At 51.7% G+C, this 19102-nt stretch overlaps 1 protein-coding gene across 2 annotated transcripts in view; it reads right to left on the bottom strand.

Moving 5' to 3' along the window:
- PTPRT (protein tyrosine phosphatase receptor type T) overlaps positions 1-19102 on the bottom strand; it is a 929565-nt gene that overhangs the window by 29040 nt on the left and 881423 nt on the right. For both annotated transcript variants that reach the window (XM_054723794.1, XM_054723796.1), the window contains 5 exons: positions 16496-16572; positions 10390-10426; positions 7566-7663; positions 4518-4634; positions 1166-1320 (listed from right to left, as the gene is read on the bottom strand). In XM_054723794.1, the coding sequence (XP_054579769.1) occupies positions 1166-1320; positions 4518-4634; positions 7566-7663; positions 10390-10426; positions 16496-16572 (484 nt within the window). The remainder of the gene's footprint in view (positions 1-1165; positions 1321-4517; positions 4635-7565; positions 7664-10389; positions 10427-16495; positions 16573-19102) is intronic.

Here is a 19102-nt window from a genome sequence, read left to right as displayed (position 1 = left end):
GCGCAGGGGCATTAAGGTGACTGGCTGTGGAGACAAGACCTCGTGCAAGGAGGGCCTGGTAACTGTTTGCCATGGTCTCCCGTGTCCTGCTCTGGCTGCGCTTTGGGGCCTAGGACTTGAGGGCTAACATTCTGTTGTCCTTGGATTGTAAAGAGATGGTAAGCTCTCAGAGAGCCCAGGGTGTGTGATGCGTATGACCTCCTAATCCTCAATGGCCTCATCTGTGAAATGGGATTTCTAATTCTCACCTCTGCGTGGTGGGGAAGGGAAATGATGCTATGAGAGTTAGGGGTGGCTCTGAGACATCCCCAGTGTATGGATCTCTCCTTGACTTGACCCAAGTCCCTGACTGACGTGGCTGTGCCAGGCCAGGGCTGAGATAGCCTGCCTGCAGGGCCTGAAGGATGGGCTGGCCCAAGGTCACACTGGAAAAAAGAGCCCTGGGAAGGAGGCGGGGAGGGCGCAGGCCAGCCAGCCCTCAGGCCTGGAGGTCCTCCCTCCTCCAATTCTTCAAGTCCTTGACACAGCACTCCATCTCCATTTAGGAGGATTCAGAGATGTGCTAGTCATTCCCAATGTGACTTCCCAGGTCAGAGCTGAAAATATCTCTTCTCTACAATAAGGTGAAACCTGACGCTGTCCATTTTCTCTCTATTAGGGACCCTGCAGGCTGGAAATTGATTTTTAAAATAATAGAAATGAAAAGAAGCCACTTCCTCTGAGACACCCCGCTCCCATTTCACAGAGCTGAGAACGAGCGTCTGGAGGAAAGCAGGCTAGATGTCCCAGCTCGGTACACCTGTGTGACCCAGGCCAAGTGTCTACCTGCTCGGTACCTCAGTGTGCTTATCTGTAAAATGGGAATGATAATGGTGCCCACCTGTCAGCATCGGGTGAGAAGTAAATTAAATAATGTGGGTAAAGGGCACATATAGAAGATGCTGCCAGGGCCAAGCCCTTGTCCCCAGGGGGCGTTACTACTTCAGAACAACAGAGATAACAATGCATGCTACCACCACTCCTATTGTTCCTGTGAGACCGCAGGACCTGGGCCTTATCAGAAAGCACCGGGCACAGTGGACAGACAGGAGCCACGGACAAGATGGTGTCTCCCTCCCCGAGAGCAGATCTTTCAAGGGCGGGGGGTCTGGGGGACTTCACTTACCTGCAGTGAACCACGATGGGCCCGGCTTCGGGCGGGTTGAGGAACTTGACTTGGCGGACAAAGCCCAGGAGGCCAGTGGCATAGCAGGGGACGCCGTGGTCGGGCCAGCTGGTGAAGTGGAAGAGGCGGAGCTCCCGGATCTCGTGGTAGCCTTTCTGAGGAGAGAATGGGCCTCTGTTCCTGCAGCTGCTGCCCCCACGTACCCTAGCCAGCGCCATGGGGAGCCACGGCTGCGGCACTGAGGAACCAGTCTCCTGCTGTTGGGGAGGCAAGGCCCTCCAGGGGTTAAGAGGTGCTACTGCACAGAGGGATTCTGTGGTCTGCCACACCTGGGAGCTTGGGAAGTAGATAAAGTGAGAGTGACTGCATTACTGCAGGACTTGTCAGAGCCTTTAGTGTGCCAATGTACATCTGGATCCCCAAGGGGGGGGCATTGTGACACCCCAGAGTTGTGCAAGGACCTTCTTTTGACAAGTGTTGCATGGAACGTGTATCCAGCCGAACAGATTCAGAGAAATGTTGGCCTTAAACACCAAGTTCAAATCATTTCCTGTGGAATACGAGGCCTTTCAGTGATTAGGTCTGGGGTCCTTCAGTTTCCAGTCCTGCCTATGATAGTTTCTGTGGCTTTAAAACAAATTAGCAGACTTGGTAATCGATTAGATTATTATTTGGAATGATAAGACACGGAACAAATAAAAGTGGAGCTTCTCTGACCGATGGGTGTGTGTGTGTGTGGGGGGGGGGCTGAGCTCCACTTGGTTTCCCTTCCCCTCTCACCACCCCTCACACAGACACCTCCAGTCCAAGTGACGTTCCATGACTATTCTATGGTCAGGCCGTACCTCTGAGCCTTTGCTTATGCAGTGCCCCTACTACTGTGTCCACTTAGCAGGCTCCAGCAGATATCTGGACAGCACTGAATAGGAAGCATGCTCAATTGTTCATTCTTCCAGTTAAAAAATATTCTCTGAGGGTTGTCTATGCCCAGCCACTAGGAAGGTGGAAATGAAAGCCTCTGTCCCTGGAACAGCTCATGATCTAGAAGGGGAAGTAGACTCTCAAGTGGGTAATTCTATTAAAGTACATGAAGGAGTGTCAGCTAACCCCTTCTGGGGAGAGGGGAAATCAGAGAAGGCTTCCCGGAGGAGGTGATGCCTGACCTGTATCTTGAAACATATTGATACTGAAAATAATGGCTAACATTTATTAATCATAGACTAGGTGCCTGCCACTCTCTGAACACTTCCATGTATTAGTTCACTGAATTGTCATACCAACCCTCATACTGTTATCTCCTTTTTATGGATGAAGAAACTGAGGCTAAACAAGGTTAAGTAACAGGCCCAAGGTCACACAACTAGTAAGTTGTGGGTTGCAATCTGAACCCTGGCTGTTGGCTCCACAGTCTAAACTCCTAAGCATTATGACACACTGATGCCTGCGTGTGACCAGGTTGAAGAGATGGAGGGATTCCCAGGCAGAGAGGCGGTGCAGGCAAAGCATGGGGACAGGACTTTGCACGATACGTGCACAGAATCACAAACAGCCCAGAGCGACTCCAGAGGAAAGTGGAAGGCAGGCGAGGGCATACAGCAGGGCTGAGGGTGGGAGGTGGGGCGGGTGCTGGATCTTGGAAGGCCTGGAATTCCACTTGAAGGCCTTTAGACTTTGTCCCAGAGGCGCGGGGGAGCATAGGGAGGTTGCCCAGATGGTGGCACAGAAGAGGCATCAGACTTGCATTTTGGGAGGATCACGCCAGCTACTCTGTGGAGGCCGGATTTGACTGGGTGTGTTGGAGGGCTGTGTGGACGGCACTGTTGATGCCCACCCAGATTCCCTTTCCTGGGCCAGGGCACCCCCCAGCTACTCTGAGTGTGGGCTGCAGACGGCTCAGAGTAACCCACTTATTCAGAGAATTGCTCTCAACCCAAAAGGAGCCACCTCCCCTGGGCTGGGGGCTGAAACTTAGAGTGACCAATTGACTTTGCCCGTCTGCCCAGGACTGGGGTTTCCCAGGAAATGGCACTTCCAGGGCTAAATTCAGGAGGGTCCTGGGCAAACCAGGATGATGGGTTACCCTAATGGGGTACCAAAGGCCTCTTGCCAAAGGATGGGATCATCTCTGTGGTGCAGTTCATGCCCCCGAGCTTCTGGGGGGACCAGGCTGAGGCTGGGCTCCAACTGAGACCAACACCCTTGCTGACTCCTTCCCTGCCCGCCCTCTCCTGCCTCCCTCCCTCCCCTTCTCAGCACATCATCAAGGGAACCCGAATCCCATCCTCAGGCTCTGCTTCTTTGAAACTCAAACTGCAACACAGCAAGGCCAGAGGCAGGGAGCCCTGCTCAGAGGCTGCTGCAGAGCCCGGCGGGAGTGAACAGAGGCCCGAGTTAAGGCACCTCTGGAAGAGCTGAAGTAGGAGAAGAGAAAACAGCTTCAGGAATACTTGGAGTTTTTCACTCCATCCTCTGAGGCAAGCGGTCAACTCTACGGCATGGTTTATGCTCCGGAGGCCCCTGTAAATCAGGCTAGACTTCCCCTCCTCTCTTCTGCTTCCCTTCCTCTCTTACAAGTTTCTCTCCAGAGTGGTCCCTTGATAAACCATGTGCATCCGAATCCTTGTCTCAGGCTCTGCTTCTAAGGAACCCGATCTAAGACCACATCGATGTACCTGTGGTCCTCCTTCCAGTGGGGGCGCTGCAGGGAGCAACCCGTATGTCCAGTACTCAACTGTGCACACAGGACTGGCACTGTGCAAGGGCCAGCTTTGGTGCTCAGGAGGACTTGTCAACCCCCGACGGCATGGCTCTCAAGGCACTGAAGTCCCCAGTGCTTCTGCATCGCCAGGCCTGTGGCCACTGGACCCTTCATGCTGCTGCTTTTAGAAAGTGGCAATGGCGTGGAGTGGAGTGACAATGAGCTTCAAGTCAGGGGCTCATGCGTGAACCCCACTTTGCACAACTGACTTAAACACTCCGCCTAATTTTTTCATCTACAAAATATGAGTAATCATCAGACCTACCTCAAGGGGTTGTTGGAGGCTTAAAAAAGCTAATGGCTCCTCCTCCAGGCAGCCCTCTCTGACCACCTCATCCTCCCGTCTCCACTCATGGCATGCTTCTTATCACAACGCACCGTTATTACTTTTGTTAGTCTGTTGAATGCTGTCCATCCCTCTTGCTGGAGATGGGATCCTTTGGAGCAGGAGCCACATCTAACTCCATCACCGATCTGTCCCTGGGACCAAGCACGGGATGGGTGCAGAGTGGATCTCGGTCACTGTGTGTCTGAGCGAACAGACTAGCTGGCTTACCTAGTGGACAGGCTGCCCACAGCCGCAGGGACGCTTACCTTCTGGACCGTGAAGGTGCGTATGACGTATTCTGCCAGGGGCTCTGTTTCAATCAGGGTGACTTTAATGTCGCCGTAGACCTCCGTGTCATCCGGCCAGTATCGCACACACTTCACCTGCGAGGAAGGACAGAGACGAGGACAGGTGAGCAGGTGGCTGAGTGTGAGCTGCCGCCTCACCTGGCTTTCCCGTTCAAATAAACCCCAGGGCGACTTTGGTGACATTTCAGTCGGAAGGGTCGGCCGGCCAGGGGTCGGCAACGTGCACGGGGCCAAGCCCACTCCCAGAGGAATTGGAGCCATTAGGAATAATGGAAGTACCTTCTTTTGCAGAGCTCCGTATAATTTTCAAACCCATTATCAAATAGATCTAGGCAAGCTAGGCAGATGGAGCTATCCCCGTGTTACGGATGAAATTAACACTCAAGTTTGGAGGTTCTGGTGGCTTGTCCTAGGTCACGTGGCCAGTTTTCTACCTTTGGCTGAATGGTCTGTCAGGCTGGGGCAGCTGATACCAGCAGAGCAGAGATGAGGATAAAAGGAGGGAAACAGTGAAGAGGGAAAGCAGAAGTGGTCGGAGAGGAACATTACTCTTCAGAGCGGGTAACCAGGGGCCGCGAGGACAAGGCTCTCTGTCGGGGAAGGATGGAAGGTGCTGGGCTCAAAGGGAAGACGCTGCCCCTGCTCTCTGCTACCAACAAGCCATTCCCACGTGTGACTGAGTCACACTCCACAGGAGGAACAAGAGATCATGGTTTTCCCCTTAAAAGAACAAAAGCATTACCATTCCGGGGGACGCCGCACGGCCTAGAGTGGCATTTCCCACAGTGTGTTCCGCTGGGTGCTAATAGGTGTTAGGTAAAAAACAAGAAAACAAAAACAAACAGAAAAGGTTTTGTGGTCAAATGAGTTTGGGAAATGCTGGATTAAACAAAGTTAAACAGGCTGTTTTGCTACAGGACTACTCAGCTGGCTTAATGTACTAATGCTAACGTTTCTTTTCTTTTCTTCTTATTTTTGATCTCCAAAAGGGGGCAAAGTGTACAGAGCATTTCCCAAACGTATTTAACCATGGAACCCTCTTCTCACTAAGCATCCTGCAGACTAGCATCCCATGGAACCCACTTAGGGAAACGCTGGTAAGAGCGCAACAGGCTTTGGAGGCAAATGGATGCATTGCATGATGCTAACACTCAGCAGCTGTGCAGCTTCCAGAAAGGGCTGAGACCTCGCTGAGCCTCAGCTTCTGTTAATGATGATAGCTATACTTGCTGAGTGCTGACGATGTCTAACACTGTCCTCTACAAACACTGTACCTGTATTATTGTAATTACTTATCACTACAACCATGTAGATAGTATTATTCCCATATTACAGATGAGGAATCGGAAGCACAGGGAGGCTAAGAAAATTGCCCCAGGTCAACAGTTAGGAAGGGATGGAGCCAGGATGCAAAGCCAGGGCACCCGAATGATCGCCAGGAGAAGATCTGGTATCGCGCTTGGCTCCTGGCAGGAGTTCCATTAGAGACGGCTCCACTGTCCCCTTCCCAAATCCAAATTAGCTTCAAGATGCACCCCTCCAGGGAACCTGTCTTCGATGTGGGATGTGTTATAGGACAGGCTGGAATTTGCCTCTGGGTTCTGAGTGCTGGGATGGCATTTGTCCGCAGTAGGCACAGCCTGGGACTCAGTCCCTGGGGAGCAGTCCTGGGTGGGCGCACCATGAGCACTAGAGTGAGAGTCGAGTTGTAGACCCTGCCCTGGGCCTGGCGGGGTGACGTCAGGGCAGTTACTCCATCCCTTTCCTCATCTGTAAACTGGGGAATGGACTAGACAAGAGTGGGCTCAAGGACCTGTCTCTCCTGGCTCTGAAGTCCTGGTAGGACACGAGATGCCCACAGCCCTCTCCTGGGTTATGACTCACAGCCCAGATGTCCCTCCCCCACTACCTCAGAGGCCGGGACCCTATTGTAATGAAAACTTACCTGCCCCCTCTTTACGCTGCCCATAAGTAGGGAGGCCCTCTGGACTCTAGTGTGTGTGCACCCTGCCTGGGAACCCGGCAGCCCACCCGCCCACACGCCACAGTTTACCAAGTAGGCAGCAGCCAGCGGGGCACAGCATCCCATTTCTAAGCCCTAGGAGTAGCTGAGGACCACACAGGGGAGGGTGAGATAGAGAGAGCGAGAAACCAAGGCCTGAACCCCAAAGAAGGTGGAGGTTGAGAGGTCAGGAAGCAAAAGGTCAAATGCTGCTGAGAGGCTGAGTACAATGAGAAGAAAGAAGTGGCTGCTGGATCTGTCCCCATGAAGGATGTTGGTGATTGACAGCATCGCTGTGGGTGGGATGGAGAAGGAGCTACGCTGGAGTGGACAGAAGAGAGCCGAGTGCAGACACAGAGCCTGCGTGCCAGTCTTTAGAGTTTGGCAGAAAGGGAGGAAGAAGAGCATCATTTCTGTTCGCCTGTGTCACAGTTTTAAGGGGGAAGGCACTCAGGAGGTTTGCATACAAACATCTAGCAATTGGAAAGAGAGTTACGTTTCAAGTGAGGGGGGCCATGAGAAAATTCTTGAGCAGAATCTGTGATTCAATGCCCTGTGGTCGCCTTGGAAGGGCAAGAGTCACTTCCTCCTTCGTATTAGGCTGAGCCAAAGAACCGGCTGATATTCTACCATTTGGGGTCAACAAAAACAGTCATTTTTCTGGTTCAACCTGACAATAGAGGGGAAGAATGAGATGGTTGTAGACACAAGTAGATACAAGTTTTGTGATGTGAAAATGGCAGCGTTCACGTCTGATGCCTTAAATTGCCTCAAACTCTATGATATGACGTTGTCCTCGGAGAGCGAGGGTGGAGAGAGGAATGAGGGGTCTGAAGGAAAAGGACTTTCTTAGGGTATGAAACAGAAGTGAGGATTTCTCCCTCCTAGGAGACGGGGAGGGTGAGATTTGGCACAGGAGGCACCTGGCACACCGCACGAGCAGACACATGCTCAGGTGTGCGACTCCAGCACCCTCTAGCCAGGTCACTGCAGGCGGGGCTTACCCTGCCCACTTCCACGAGGTTCGTGACCATGACGATGCTGGCCGAGTTCTCCTGCCAGATCATTCTCCAGAAGTCCTTTACAGTCTCCTGCATCGGACCTGCCAACAGAAAAGGTGACGACAGGGTTAAAGGTCACAAGTATCAGGAAGCAGCCAGGAGGATGACCCTTCTGGCTGCTCAGCCCTGACTCCACATGGATGAGTGACAGCGAGGCCAGAGAATCCTTGCTGGGGCACCCAAGTAGCTGGGACTGGGGCCTGAGGCTTGGGAGGTCAGAGCATGGATAAGAAACCCACATTCCAAGCAGGCAAGGTCTGTGGCTCCCCCTGGGAGTGCTACCAGCTTCTCTCCTCCTCCCTCACTCATCCTCCTGCTCAGCCCCTTTCCACCAGCCCCTGACCCTGACCCATCACCTTATCTGATTATACTACGGGTTAATAATAGAGCTCAGTGGAGTTTTCCTAAAAATTGGGCTCCAGACCTCAATGAGACAAAAGGACACTGGGGTAGAGGGGCGGTGCTGGGAGCCAGATGCTGAGAGCGCAAAGAGAAGATGCAAACTGTGAGCATTGGTCTGAAGCTCAGACAGAAGAGGGAAGTAGACAAGGAGCAGGAGACAGGAGGGAGAATCCAAAGCCATTTGCTTGGAAAATCCTCCTTCAACATTCTGGGCTTTCATTGTTTTTAAAATTGTAAGAGCAATATATGTATTATATATAAAAATTTGAGTGATGTTTATATATATACTAGAAGCCCAGTGCATGAGATTCGTGCACTGGCCTGCACCCTCTCATAGTCCGGGAGCCCTCAGGGGATATCTGACTGACGGCTTAGGCCCAGCTTCTGACCACCTGGGGGCAGCTCCTGTGTTGAGCGTCTGCCCCCTGGTGGTCAGTGTGCATCATAGCGTCCATTCTGCCATTCGGTCAATTTGCATATTAGGCTTTTATTATATAGGATACTAGAGGCCCAGTGCACAAAGTTCGAGTACTGGTAGGGTCGCTAGAAGCTGCCAGCTACTGGCCGGGTACTCCCTCCCTTTCCCCGGCCCACCCCTCTCCCTGGTCGAACTCCTGGATGACTTCCCCAGTCGAGGGGACAATTTGCATACTATGCTTTTATTAGATAGGAGATATAGATATATCTATATCTCCTATCTAATAAAAGCATAGTTAATATATATATATATATATATATATATATATCTCCTATCTAATAAAAGCATAGTATGCAAATTGTCCCCTCGACTTATATATATCTCCTATCTAATAAAAGAGCAATATGCAAATTGACTGTCACACCAAGACACAAGATGGCCACCCCCACGTGGTCAAAGATGGCTGCCACCATGTGGACACAAGATGGCCACCACAAGATGGCCTGCAGGGGAGGGCAGTTGTGGGAAGTTAGGGGTGACCAGGCCAGCAGAGGAGGGCAGTTGGGGGAGCCAAGCAAGCAAGGGAGGGCAGTTGGGGGGACCCAGGCCTGCAGGGGAGGGCAGTTGTGGGCGATCAGGATAGCAGGGAGGGCAGTTAGGGGTGACCGGGCCAGCAGAGGAGGGCAGTTGGGGAGATCAGGTCAGCAGGAGAGGGCAGTTGGGGGGACCAGGACTGCAGAAAGGGCAGTTGGGGGAGACCCAGGCCTGCAGTGGAGGGCAGTTGGGGGGGGGGGGGTCCAGGCCTGCAGGGTAGGGCAGTTGAGGGGACCAGGCCTGCAGGGGAGGGCAGTTGTGGGTGATCAGGCCAGCAGGGAGGGCAGATAGGGGTGACCGGGTCAGCAGAGGAGGGCAGTTGGGGGGGACCAGGTCAGCAGGGGAGGGCAGTTGGTGGAGACCAGGCCAACAGGGGAGGGCAGTTGGGGCGGACCAGGCCTGCAGGGGAGGGCAGTTGAGAGCCAGCAGTCCTGGATTGTGAGAGGGATGTCCAACTGCCCATTTAGGCCTGATCCCATTGCACTCAGAAAGAGATGGAAAAGAAATTTTGGGGTTTCTGTGGGACATCAACCACCAACAAGTAAACGGGCAGTCGGATATCCCTCAAGGGGTCCCAGATTGGAAAGGGTGCAGGCTGGGCTGAGGGACATCCCCCCCCACCCGTGCACGAATTTTGTGCAACAGGCCTCTAGAGTGTGTGTGTGTGTGTGTGTATGTATGTGTATATATATATATATATATATATATATATATATATAGTAATAAGCATCATATCTATAATTTCTATTGTATGGATTTTCCCAAGCCCTTAATAATTCTTACCAAGCAGGATATTTCTCATAGCTGCATAATTTTTCATAATGGGGAACTATCACACTTTAACCAATCCACCAATCATTGGGCACTTGTTTCCTGTTCTGGGTAACACCGTGAAGAGTATCTTCATGTACAAGTCACTGTCCACACATGTAGTACCCACAGGATTTCCTCCCGGAGGGTCTGAGAGGTACGATGAGTTGTCAGCCTTCTGATCACACTGCCAGGTTGCTCTCTAGCCAGTTGGCTGCTCCCTTCTTCTGGGCTCACCCCCACCAAGGAGACAAGGCACCATCGGGTCTGTTTCTGGACGGTGGATATCAGGGGCACCCCCTGAGCCTGATGCTTGAGGTCTGTCCTCCTGACCATGCCCTGGTGACCCCTCCTTCCTCTCTCACTCAGGTCCCTCCCACAGTAGCTGAACTTGTCGCCTCCTTCTTCCCCAATCAAACGTAAGGACCTCAAGACCTCTGGAGGCTCTCCAGCCTGACCCTGTGCAACTTCTTCGCCGGCAGAAGCTCATTTCTCTCCTCAGTGAAGGGCAAGGGCCCTTTAGAGGGAAAGGAGGGCACTTACCTTGTGTTGCAATGTAGTGCCGAGGTCGATGGTAGCCCTGGGTAACAGAGAAAAGCATAGTGAAGGGCCTCCCACCAAGCTTGCAAACAGCAATAATTATCCTTTCCAAGACACGGCTTCCTCGTAGGCAAAATGGGAACAGCATTAGCCATTTCCCAGAGGAGTGGCAGAGATGAAATAAGATAATGCATACAAAGTGCTTAGTAAATCACCAAATGTTCGCTATCACTATATGACTGTAGCTGGGAGGTACCCATTCAGGCTTGCCTTGGAGCCAGTGGACAGGGAGCAACATTAGGTGGGCATCGCTTACCCCCATGCACCCAGAAAGAGATGGAAAAGACATTTTGGGGTTTCTGTGGGACACCAACCACCACCAAGTTTTTCCTGAGCCACGATTATGCGCAGAACCCTGCACGAGGCCCTGTAGGGCCCCTGAGAGAAGGAAATAATTGCATTCGTGGCTCCTTGCATTGGTGACAATTAGAAAGAGAACACTGGAACGAATGCTACACTGCCTCCCTGTGCAACATGGCTGAGCTCGGAATCGAAGTCCTGTTCATTGGGAGGACCCCGTGCAGGAGTGACCTAGAGGCTGACAAAGCCACTATCTGACCCCAAGATTTCGCTGTATGTTACAGAGTGGTCCCATAGGCCCTGCTGGGCTCTGGTGGGGGTGACTCTGCTGCCCCATAGTCCTAATAGTTGGAGAAGAGGTTGAAGATGACTTTCTCTTTTGCCTGGACATGGCATACATGGAGGGTCCCGTTTTATTACAGAACAGAAGTGTATCATATCGGGTAAAAGTTCAAGTTTCGGGGGCAGATCTGCATTTAGTACATAGCACTGAATGTAATTAGCATTTATTGACTGAATAAATGAGTTAGTGAATGAATAAACTAAAAACACACAGATGTGAATTATGGAGTCTGCTGGTGGAGAGGCTGTTGACAGTCCTGAATACCACTTTCCCTTACGGTTAACCATCTCAGGAGATAACGAGTCTTACAGTTTGATGAACACCTATTTCCATCTTAAGCTTTGGTGGTCAGTCTTTCTGTCCTGCTGAGGAGGAGGAGCTGCCTCAAGACTCCCTTCTTCAGGACTGAGCCAGACTTGCCACCTGTGTGGCTTATGGTGAAATAGACGTGGCGTCTTTGAGGTTCTAGATCTGCTTTCTGATTCAAAGACCAGTTTCTGAGTCCTCTGCATTTCTCTACCTGTCTTCTACCTGCTCCACAAATATTTACGTAGGGCCTTCTAATCACTGGTAATGCTTGGGTTGACTGCCAGTACAACCCAAGGCCAATGTCATGACTGGAACTGTGGGACTGACCAGTAGTAATCACAGCCCCTTCCTAAGTCTTTGTTTGAGTGGGACTATCTTCTTAGCGAGGCTGTCAGCTTCTTGAGGACAAACACTGCCTCCTAAGTGAAAAAAAGAATCCCGTAGAGCTCAGTACAGCGTGGAACTCAGAGCAGTGCCCAATAAACATGCTATTGAGAGGACAACGGGGAGGTAGCATAGCATTATGATTATGTGCACAGACCCTGGACCTAACTGCCTGGGTCTGAATCCTGGCTGTGTCCCTTACACGCTGTGTGGTCTGGGGCAAGTTACTTAACCTCCTTGGGCCTCAGCTGATTTTTTTTGCTGTTCAATGGGGATAATAGTATTTATATTATAGTGTTGCTGTAAGGATGAAATGACTTAATAGACAGCAGTTCCTCTGTGCCAGGCACTATTCTAAGATTTAACATAGAGGTCTTTATTACTATTGTTATTCGATGGTTTATGTGCAAACAATGATTGAGTGTCTATCACAACTAAAAGTCAGTGTTGGCCCCTAGGGAGGCCCTGAGCTGGGAAGCCCTCCCCCCCCCGCCTCCCCTCTGTTCTGCTCTGCCTATTAATGCAGGAACTGGGCCCTTCCCAGATGCACATTGGGAATTCACTCTGGCAGGAAGCAGATGGGCTGGGGACCAGACTGGAGGCAGGGAGGCCAGCAAGAGGCTGGTGCCATGGCCCAGGTCAGGGAGGATGAGGACTGTAAGAAGTAAGGGTGGGGATGACAGAAGAGGGTAGACTGAGAAGCCACATCTTTCCACTATTTTGACTGGGACATGACAGGGAGGAAGGCAGGTGGCAGGTGCTAAGAGCTATCTGTCCCTCCAAGTCAAAGTAGACAGAGTTTCCCAGGCTCACAGGGAGAACTAGACTCTAGGAGTGTTCTTGAGTAGGTTTGGGAATGGAAAATAGTGGAAAGATGTGGCTTCTCAGTCTACCCTCTTCTGTCATCTTCACCCTTACTTCTTATAGTCCTCATCCTCCCTGATCTGGGCCATGGCACCAGCCTCTTGCTGGCCTCCCTGCCTCCAGTCTGGTCCCCAGCCCATCTGCTTCCTGCCAGAGTGAATTCCCAATGTGCATCTGATTAGATTACTTCCACAGAAAAGCTGCAGTGACTCCCACTGCCTGCACAGTAATCTCCAAAAGCCTTCGCCCGGGACTAGTCATCTGTCTCCATCCTCGTCCCCAGCCTCATTTCCTCTTGTTCCTCTCTGTCCCCTTCCACAGCCCCATGTGCCTGTGTCCCAGCTTCCCACACTGCACTTCAAATGAGACCTCCCGCCTCCTGAGTGGCCCTGCAGGGCTCTGTATGTGCCCAGTTACCACACTCCCAACATGCACTGCGTTATGCTTTCTGTGCTTTTCCCCCTCCGGGCCACGGGACAGGTCACCCAGAGCCGGGTGCAGTTTTCAGCCGAGGCTGGTTGGTGGCATACAGGCATGAATGTGTCTCTGAGGTGAGGTTGGGTCACTCTTCTTAATGCACCGGCCAGAAGACAAGACCCTGTGGAGGAAACTGGCTTGGAAGACCTTAAAGTCAATGGGATAAAATTCTGGGCAAGAAATTCACATTTCAGTTGTGGAGTTAGGTGATTTGGGTCCCCTGTTCATTCATTTGTCCTCTCGGTCATTCGATGTTCAACCAACAGGTGCTAACTGAGCACCTACTACCATGGACAAGACACTGGGAATACAAAAGTGAACCAGATGGAGGTGGGCTCTGCTTCTGAGCAGCCTATCGGCAGCACCAAACTGGGGTAGGGGAGGAGGTGGGGCTTGTGGAGTTCCCATGGGAACTGACTCAGCTGAGGAGGCAGAGACGTACCCTCTGAGGTGGCCTTGTAAGCCGAGCTTGGGCAGCTCAGCATCACTGTTACTCCCATTCCACCTCCTCAGCCATTCTCAGGTTTCCTGCCCCTGCCCCTGGGCTCCCTGGCTGTCTTGCTCTTCTTCAGAAACAGTCATGTTTCTATCAGGAGGCCTTAGCAGCGGCCATGCCCGGTGCCTGCTGTGTCTGTCCCAATAGCTGAGCGCCTGCTCTCTCCCTCACCCAGGCTTCTGCTGGCTGAGTGTCACCTCCCCAGAGAAGCCTTCCCTGCCCATCCTGTCAGCCTCTTTCTGCTTCCTCTACTTTCCTTCTTTTCAGAGCACGTATCACCACACGGCACAATGCTCTGTGTTTACTGGCATGCTTACTGTCTGTTTCCCCAGTGGAATGAGAGCTCCGATGGGCAGGGCTGTGTCCGGCTTGCTCACGGCTGTGCCAGCCCAGAGGGTCTGCCTGGGCCATCAGCCTTGATAAATGCACAGTGAGTGCGTGCCGTGTGCCTTCCCATGCTGCGTCTGAGCAGAGAGACGCTGCCTGGCCTCCAAGAACCCATATGGTCCCCAGAGAGAAAACATTCTAAATAGGAGCGAGACTCCAGCAATGCTGATGAAAGGAAATGAACTGCTCAACTGGGGCTCCTCCGGGGACCTGCCGAGAGCTGGACAGAAGACTTCCTAACCTTAAAAGAACTTGGAGTTCATTGAAGCCCCACCTATGAGGCACGCAGACCGCCTGCCAACCAGCACTGGGCCGGCCTGCATCTGTCTGTGAGCAATGGGAAAGAGGTTTGCATCCAAAACACATTTATCTCACTCTGCACTCGTGCATCTGTTACTTACTGGGGACCCAGATACAATATTCACTCCCAGGCAGGTAATTTATAATAGATTCAAGTGGCCAACACATTCTCAGGTGTGCAAACATCGCGGCCAGCGGATGGTTCCGGCTGTAGCAGAAGCCCGGCCTCCAGAGGCACAGACAGGGCCGGCCCATTCCGCTCATTGTCCATATGGAGTCGGTTTAATGGATTGTCAAGATCCAGATGTGGATAAGTGGTTCTTGTGGGGGCATTGGGAGAGCTGGGAGGATTTGGCTGGAGTGGAGACCAGGACAGAGGGGTGAGGGCAAGAGAGCGGTCGAGAGCAGTGACCGCCAACCTTTTGGACTACCAGTGGTCCGCGGACCACTGGTTGGCGACCGCTGGTCTAGAGTATCGACCACTGGTCTAGAGTATCGACTTGTCAGGAATACCCACAGCAACCCCAGGAGTTTTAGCTTTGCTGGAGTGTACAGCAGGTTCACAGTGAATGGGACTTGTCTGCCCTCTGGCCTTCGGGACACTATACACCCTGTGGGTCCCTCTCAATCCTGTTCCACTCTTATTAACCTCTCCTGAGTTAATCCCTTCGAGTGAGCCTCTGTTTCCCAGGGAGACCCTGCCAGACAGACACCTTACATGAATTACCACGTTCTTGTGGAGGGACATGATTATCCCATCTTATAGATATCAGAACAAGTAAATAATTTACCCAAGATGTAACACTAGTAAGCAGAACTGCCGGGGTTCACTAGGCCCTATAAGGATTGAATTCATGACTTTGGTCTATGAGCCCTTGACTTTAACACTGAGACCCCGCCCAGAGCCAAGCATCACATATTAAGACAGCATCTTGCAGAGGCTGCCTGGCCGGCCTGCACACCCTGCTCCTTACGGAGGGAGAGGGCAGTGGTGTGTCCTAGGTGGGCAGAGAACTGGATTCTAGCTGTGTGACCTTTAGCAAGGCTCTTAACCTCAGCCCTGTCTGCGTTTCCTCCTGGTTTGCAGAATGCATTGCAATGACAGGACCTGGGAGAAATGGGAGGTGCTATTAGTATTGACACGGCAGAGATTCACTTCCCCTTACAACAATTTCATTTGTTGCCTATAAACCACCAAAGCACACTTTGGCTCCGGCTATAGTCAGGTGCTCACCCAACTGTGGATGGAGTGTCTATCTAGAAAAGTGATTTCTGCTGGAGGTTACCACTCACATGACGCAGGCCAGCAGACCCCACATGGGCCATGGCCCTCGAGGCTAACACATCCACTCAATTGCAGACAAGGTCAAGGGGAAAGGGAAGGGACCGACTCAGTCTGCTCCTGGATCAAAACCTTTCCATCGTGGTTTCTTGCCTGCAGGATAAAGCGCGATCCCTAAGTTTGGCCCTAGACTGCCCATGGCCACCTCCAGCCATATTTCCCACTCCTTCCATTCCGGAGTCTGCTCCCCTCGAACTGAGCAGGGGCATATCTGCGCTCCCAGCTGCTGCATCTCCAACCAGAGACCATCTTCCTCCTTTTTGCTTTCCAATTCTACATGTGCTTGAAGCTTTGCTTCACACCACATTTTGCATTCCTGATGGAGGAAGCAATATCCCCCCACCTCTGAACCCCTGTAGCATTTTATCTGAACTTAAGACTCAACCACTTTCTAGTTTGTTCTGAAACGATTGATGGGCACAGCTTATCTTCCTGCTAAGGTTTTAGAGAGTGGGACCATGGCATCTTAAGCTTTATGGTTCCCATAGCCTCCGGCACACAGTAGGCACTTTTAAATTCTTGTTGTCTAAATGGCTGTACCTTCAAATGAATGAATGAATGAAGGGATAAACAGACACATATACAAATGAGTCAGCGGGCGAACAAACAAGACTGGCCTTTGTCCTGGGGCCTGCAGAGCAGGCTACTCCAGCCCGCCTGAAGGTAGGCAGCGTTAGCTGGGGAGTTAACTTGGGTCACGCTAACTACACAAAGCAGGGAGGAGCCAGGCGGCTCTGGACTGTTCTGGGAAGGCCACCTCTAGGGGAGAGTCGGGGGACAGCCACAGATTTTGAGCCTATGGTAGTCAACCCCAGCCCCTGGCTGCCCAGCCCACAAAGGCACTCACATCAATGTAGTTGGCGTTGATGTAGTCGGAGTGTGGGTCTCCATCCAGCACCAGCAGCCTCACTCGGGAATGGTCATCTGCAGGGAGAGAGGGAGAGAGAGAGGGAGAGGGAAAGGGGAGAGAGGAAGGGAAGGAAGGAGGGAGGGAGGGAGGGAGAGAGAGAGAGAGAGAGGAGAGAGAGAGAGAGAGAGAGAGAGAGAGAGAGAGAGAGAATGAGAATGAATGAGAATAAGAGGATGGGTGATAAGACACCATCAGGTGAGGAACCAGCGCTGCCCTCCGTTAGAGCCACATTTAATTACTGCACACTTGGCATCGTGAAACTTTTGCACAAACCCTCTCACTTAACCCACCCGCTACCCTCAGTTATTGTCCCCATTTACAGATGAGGAAGCTGAGGCCCGGGGAGATTACTATGCCCTAAAGAGGACCTGTATCTTCTCTTTTTCCCACCTGCCCTCCTGATTCTGGCTTTGTCATTACCACCTAGGGGAGTCTTAGAGATTTTATCTTAAAATGGGGATGGAAATACCTTCTCCATAGGACAGTGCAAGGGAGACTACATGAAAACTCTCGGGAGGAGAGATGTGTGGATGAGGATTAATACGCTTCATTTTCATGCTTGTTTAAAAACGGCAAATTTACCTATTTTCCACTTGGGCACAAATTGCTTTTCTTTTGCCTCTTGGAGTATTGCTGCAAATAGATTGTCGGCCACATACTGCTATCAATACTATCATTCGAGCGGAGCTGACTAAATCATTATAAAAGAGGTCATCAATAACTAAAAACCGTGTCACAGAGCATACCATTCCAAACACAATCCCGGCATAAACAAGATTTGCAGGCTTTGGTCGATGGCACGCTGGCTTCAAATAACACCAAATAAAAACCATTAAAAAAACAAGTACAGCAGGAGAATCAGACGAATCTTTTACAATTAAGTAAAGTGAGCTCCTCCACAGCCAAAGACACACGCCATCAGACCCCCCTGGCCGGGTCTGGCTGGGAGGAGGGGCTCAGCTTGCTGCCCAGGTCACTGTGCAGGTCACTGAATGACTCTGGACATGACTCTAGGGCAGGGCTAGGGTTCCAAGTCAGTGGGTGGCAGAGCTTTGAGCATCCCCAGGGGCTTCAGGTGGCAGGTCCTCAGGGTGCTCGGTGACTGTATGAATGGATGACCTCACTGGACGCTGACAGTGATGCCATGCCGGGAGAGAAGCAGGATGGGTGCTGTTAGCCCTTGCTACAAATGAGGAAACCGAGGCTCACAAGGACTGACTGGCCATGGGCAGGGGAAGATGGAGCTTGGAAGAGCGGGATCCTCTCAACTCTGGGTCCAGCTACTCCAGCCCTTCAAAGAGGGGTCTAGGCGGGTATTAGAAACCACTTCAAGTGTCCACGGCAGAAGGAATTAACGACAGAGAAGTGGTTACCTGGGTGATGGACAAGTTGAGAAGCCAAAAAGAAGAGGGTGGAGTAACTCAGAGGTCAGTATGGTGTCTCCTTAGACACACCTCCTGCGGGACGGTGGGGCAGAGGGAGGAGGTGGAGGTACCGGAGCTCCGGGGCTGGGGCACCTGTGGGGGCTGCAGCTGCAGTGGCTTCTTTGGTGAAAGCTGGAGAAAAGGTGGAGCCTGTGGTTGGGACAGACGGGGAGAAACACCCCGGCCCCTTCCTTTCTCCCGCCTTCCAATCTCCCATCGGTACATGCCATTGGCCAAACCCAGACAGAAGCCAGCTGCCCAGAGACTGAGAAATGCAACCTCAGGGGTCAGCCCTCTGTGAGCAAACAGTGAGTGGGAGCAGGCAAGGAATGGGTCCCAGGAAGAACACACAGGCCCAGGACTGGGCAGCATACCATGCCCTAGCCATTAATTCACTAACTAATTCATTAACTAAAAAACTATTCATACAGCATCTGCCATGTGCCAGGCAGGGTGCTAGGCACTGAGATATAATGGATGCCACTTTAAAAAATATAATATATTTTTATTGATTTTAGAGAGAGGAAGGGAGAGGGTGAGAGAGATAGAACATTAATGATGAGAGAATCATTGATCGGCTGCCTCCTGCACGCCACACACTGGGGATTGTGTTCGTAACCCAGGCATGTGCCCTTGACCAGGAATTGAACTGTGACCTCCTGGTTTATCAGTCAACGCTCAACCACTGAGCCATGCTGGCAGAGCCTGGATGCTACTTTTTTATTCATCATGGGGAAGAGTTCCAGTGGAAGCCACTAAGGGAGTAGGTGGGAGGTCTAAGTCACTCCTTTGGGTGGCTGGGGGAGTGGAGTGTGAAGGGGTCTGAAGCTAACCTTTATGGAGCTAATGACAGGTACCAGAGACTTTACATACATGACCTTAATCCACCATTTATTCCCCCAAATAACTGAATAGATTATTATAATAATACCATTCTGATGTAGTGTTATTATTCTTTCCATTTCACAGATGAAGAAACTGAGGCTCAGAGAGGTTAAGCAAGTTTCCTTGTTACACAGCCTGTAAGTAGCAGGGCTGAGATTCTATCTCAGGCCTGTCTGACCCTGGAGCCCGGTTCTGTCCACACAATGTGTAGTCCCTGGACTTTTCACATCTCCCA

Source organism: Eptesicus fuscus, chromosome 12, assembly GCF_027574615.1.
Source record: "Eptesicus fuscus isolate TK198812 chromosome 12, DD_ASM_mEF_20220401, whole genome shotgun sequence".
Classification (NCBI taxonomy): Eukaryota; Metazoa; Chordata; class Mammalia; order Chiroptera; family Vespertilionidae; genus Eptesicus; species Eptesicus fuscus.
The sequence above is the reverse complement of the archived record's forward strand: the minus strand, read 5'-3'. Positions and strand labels throughout refer to the sequence as shown.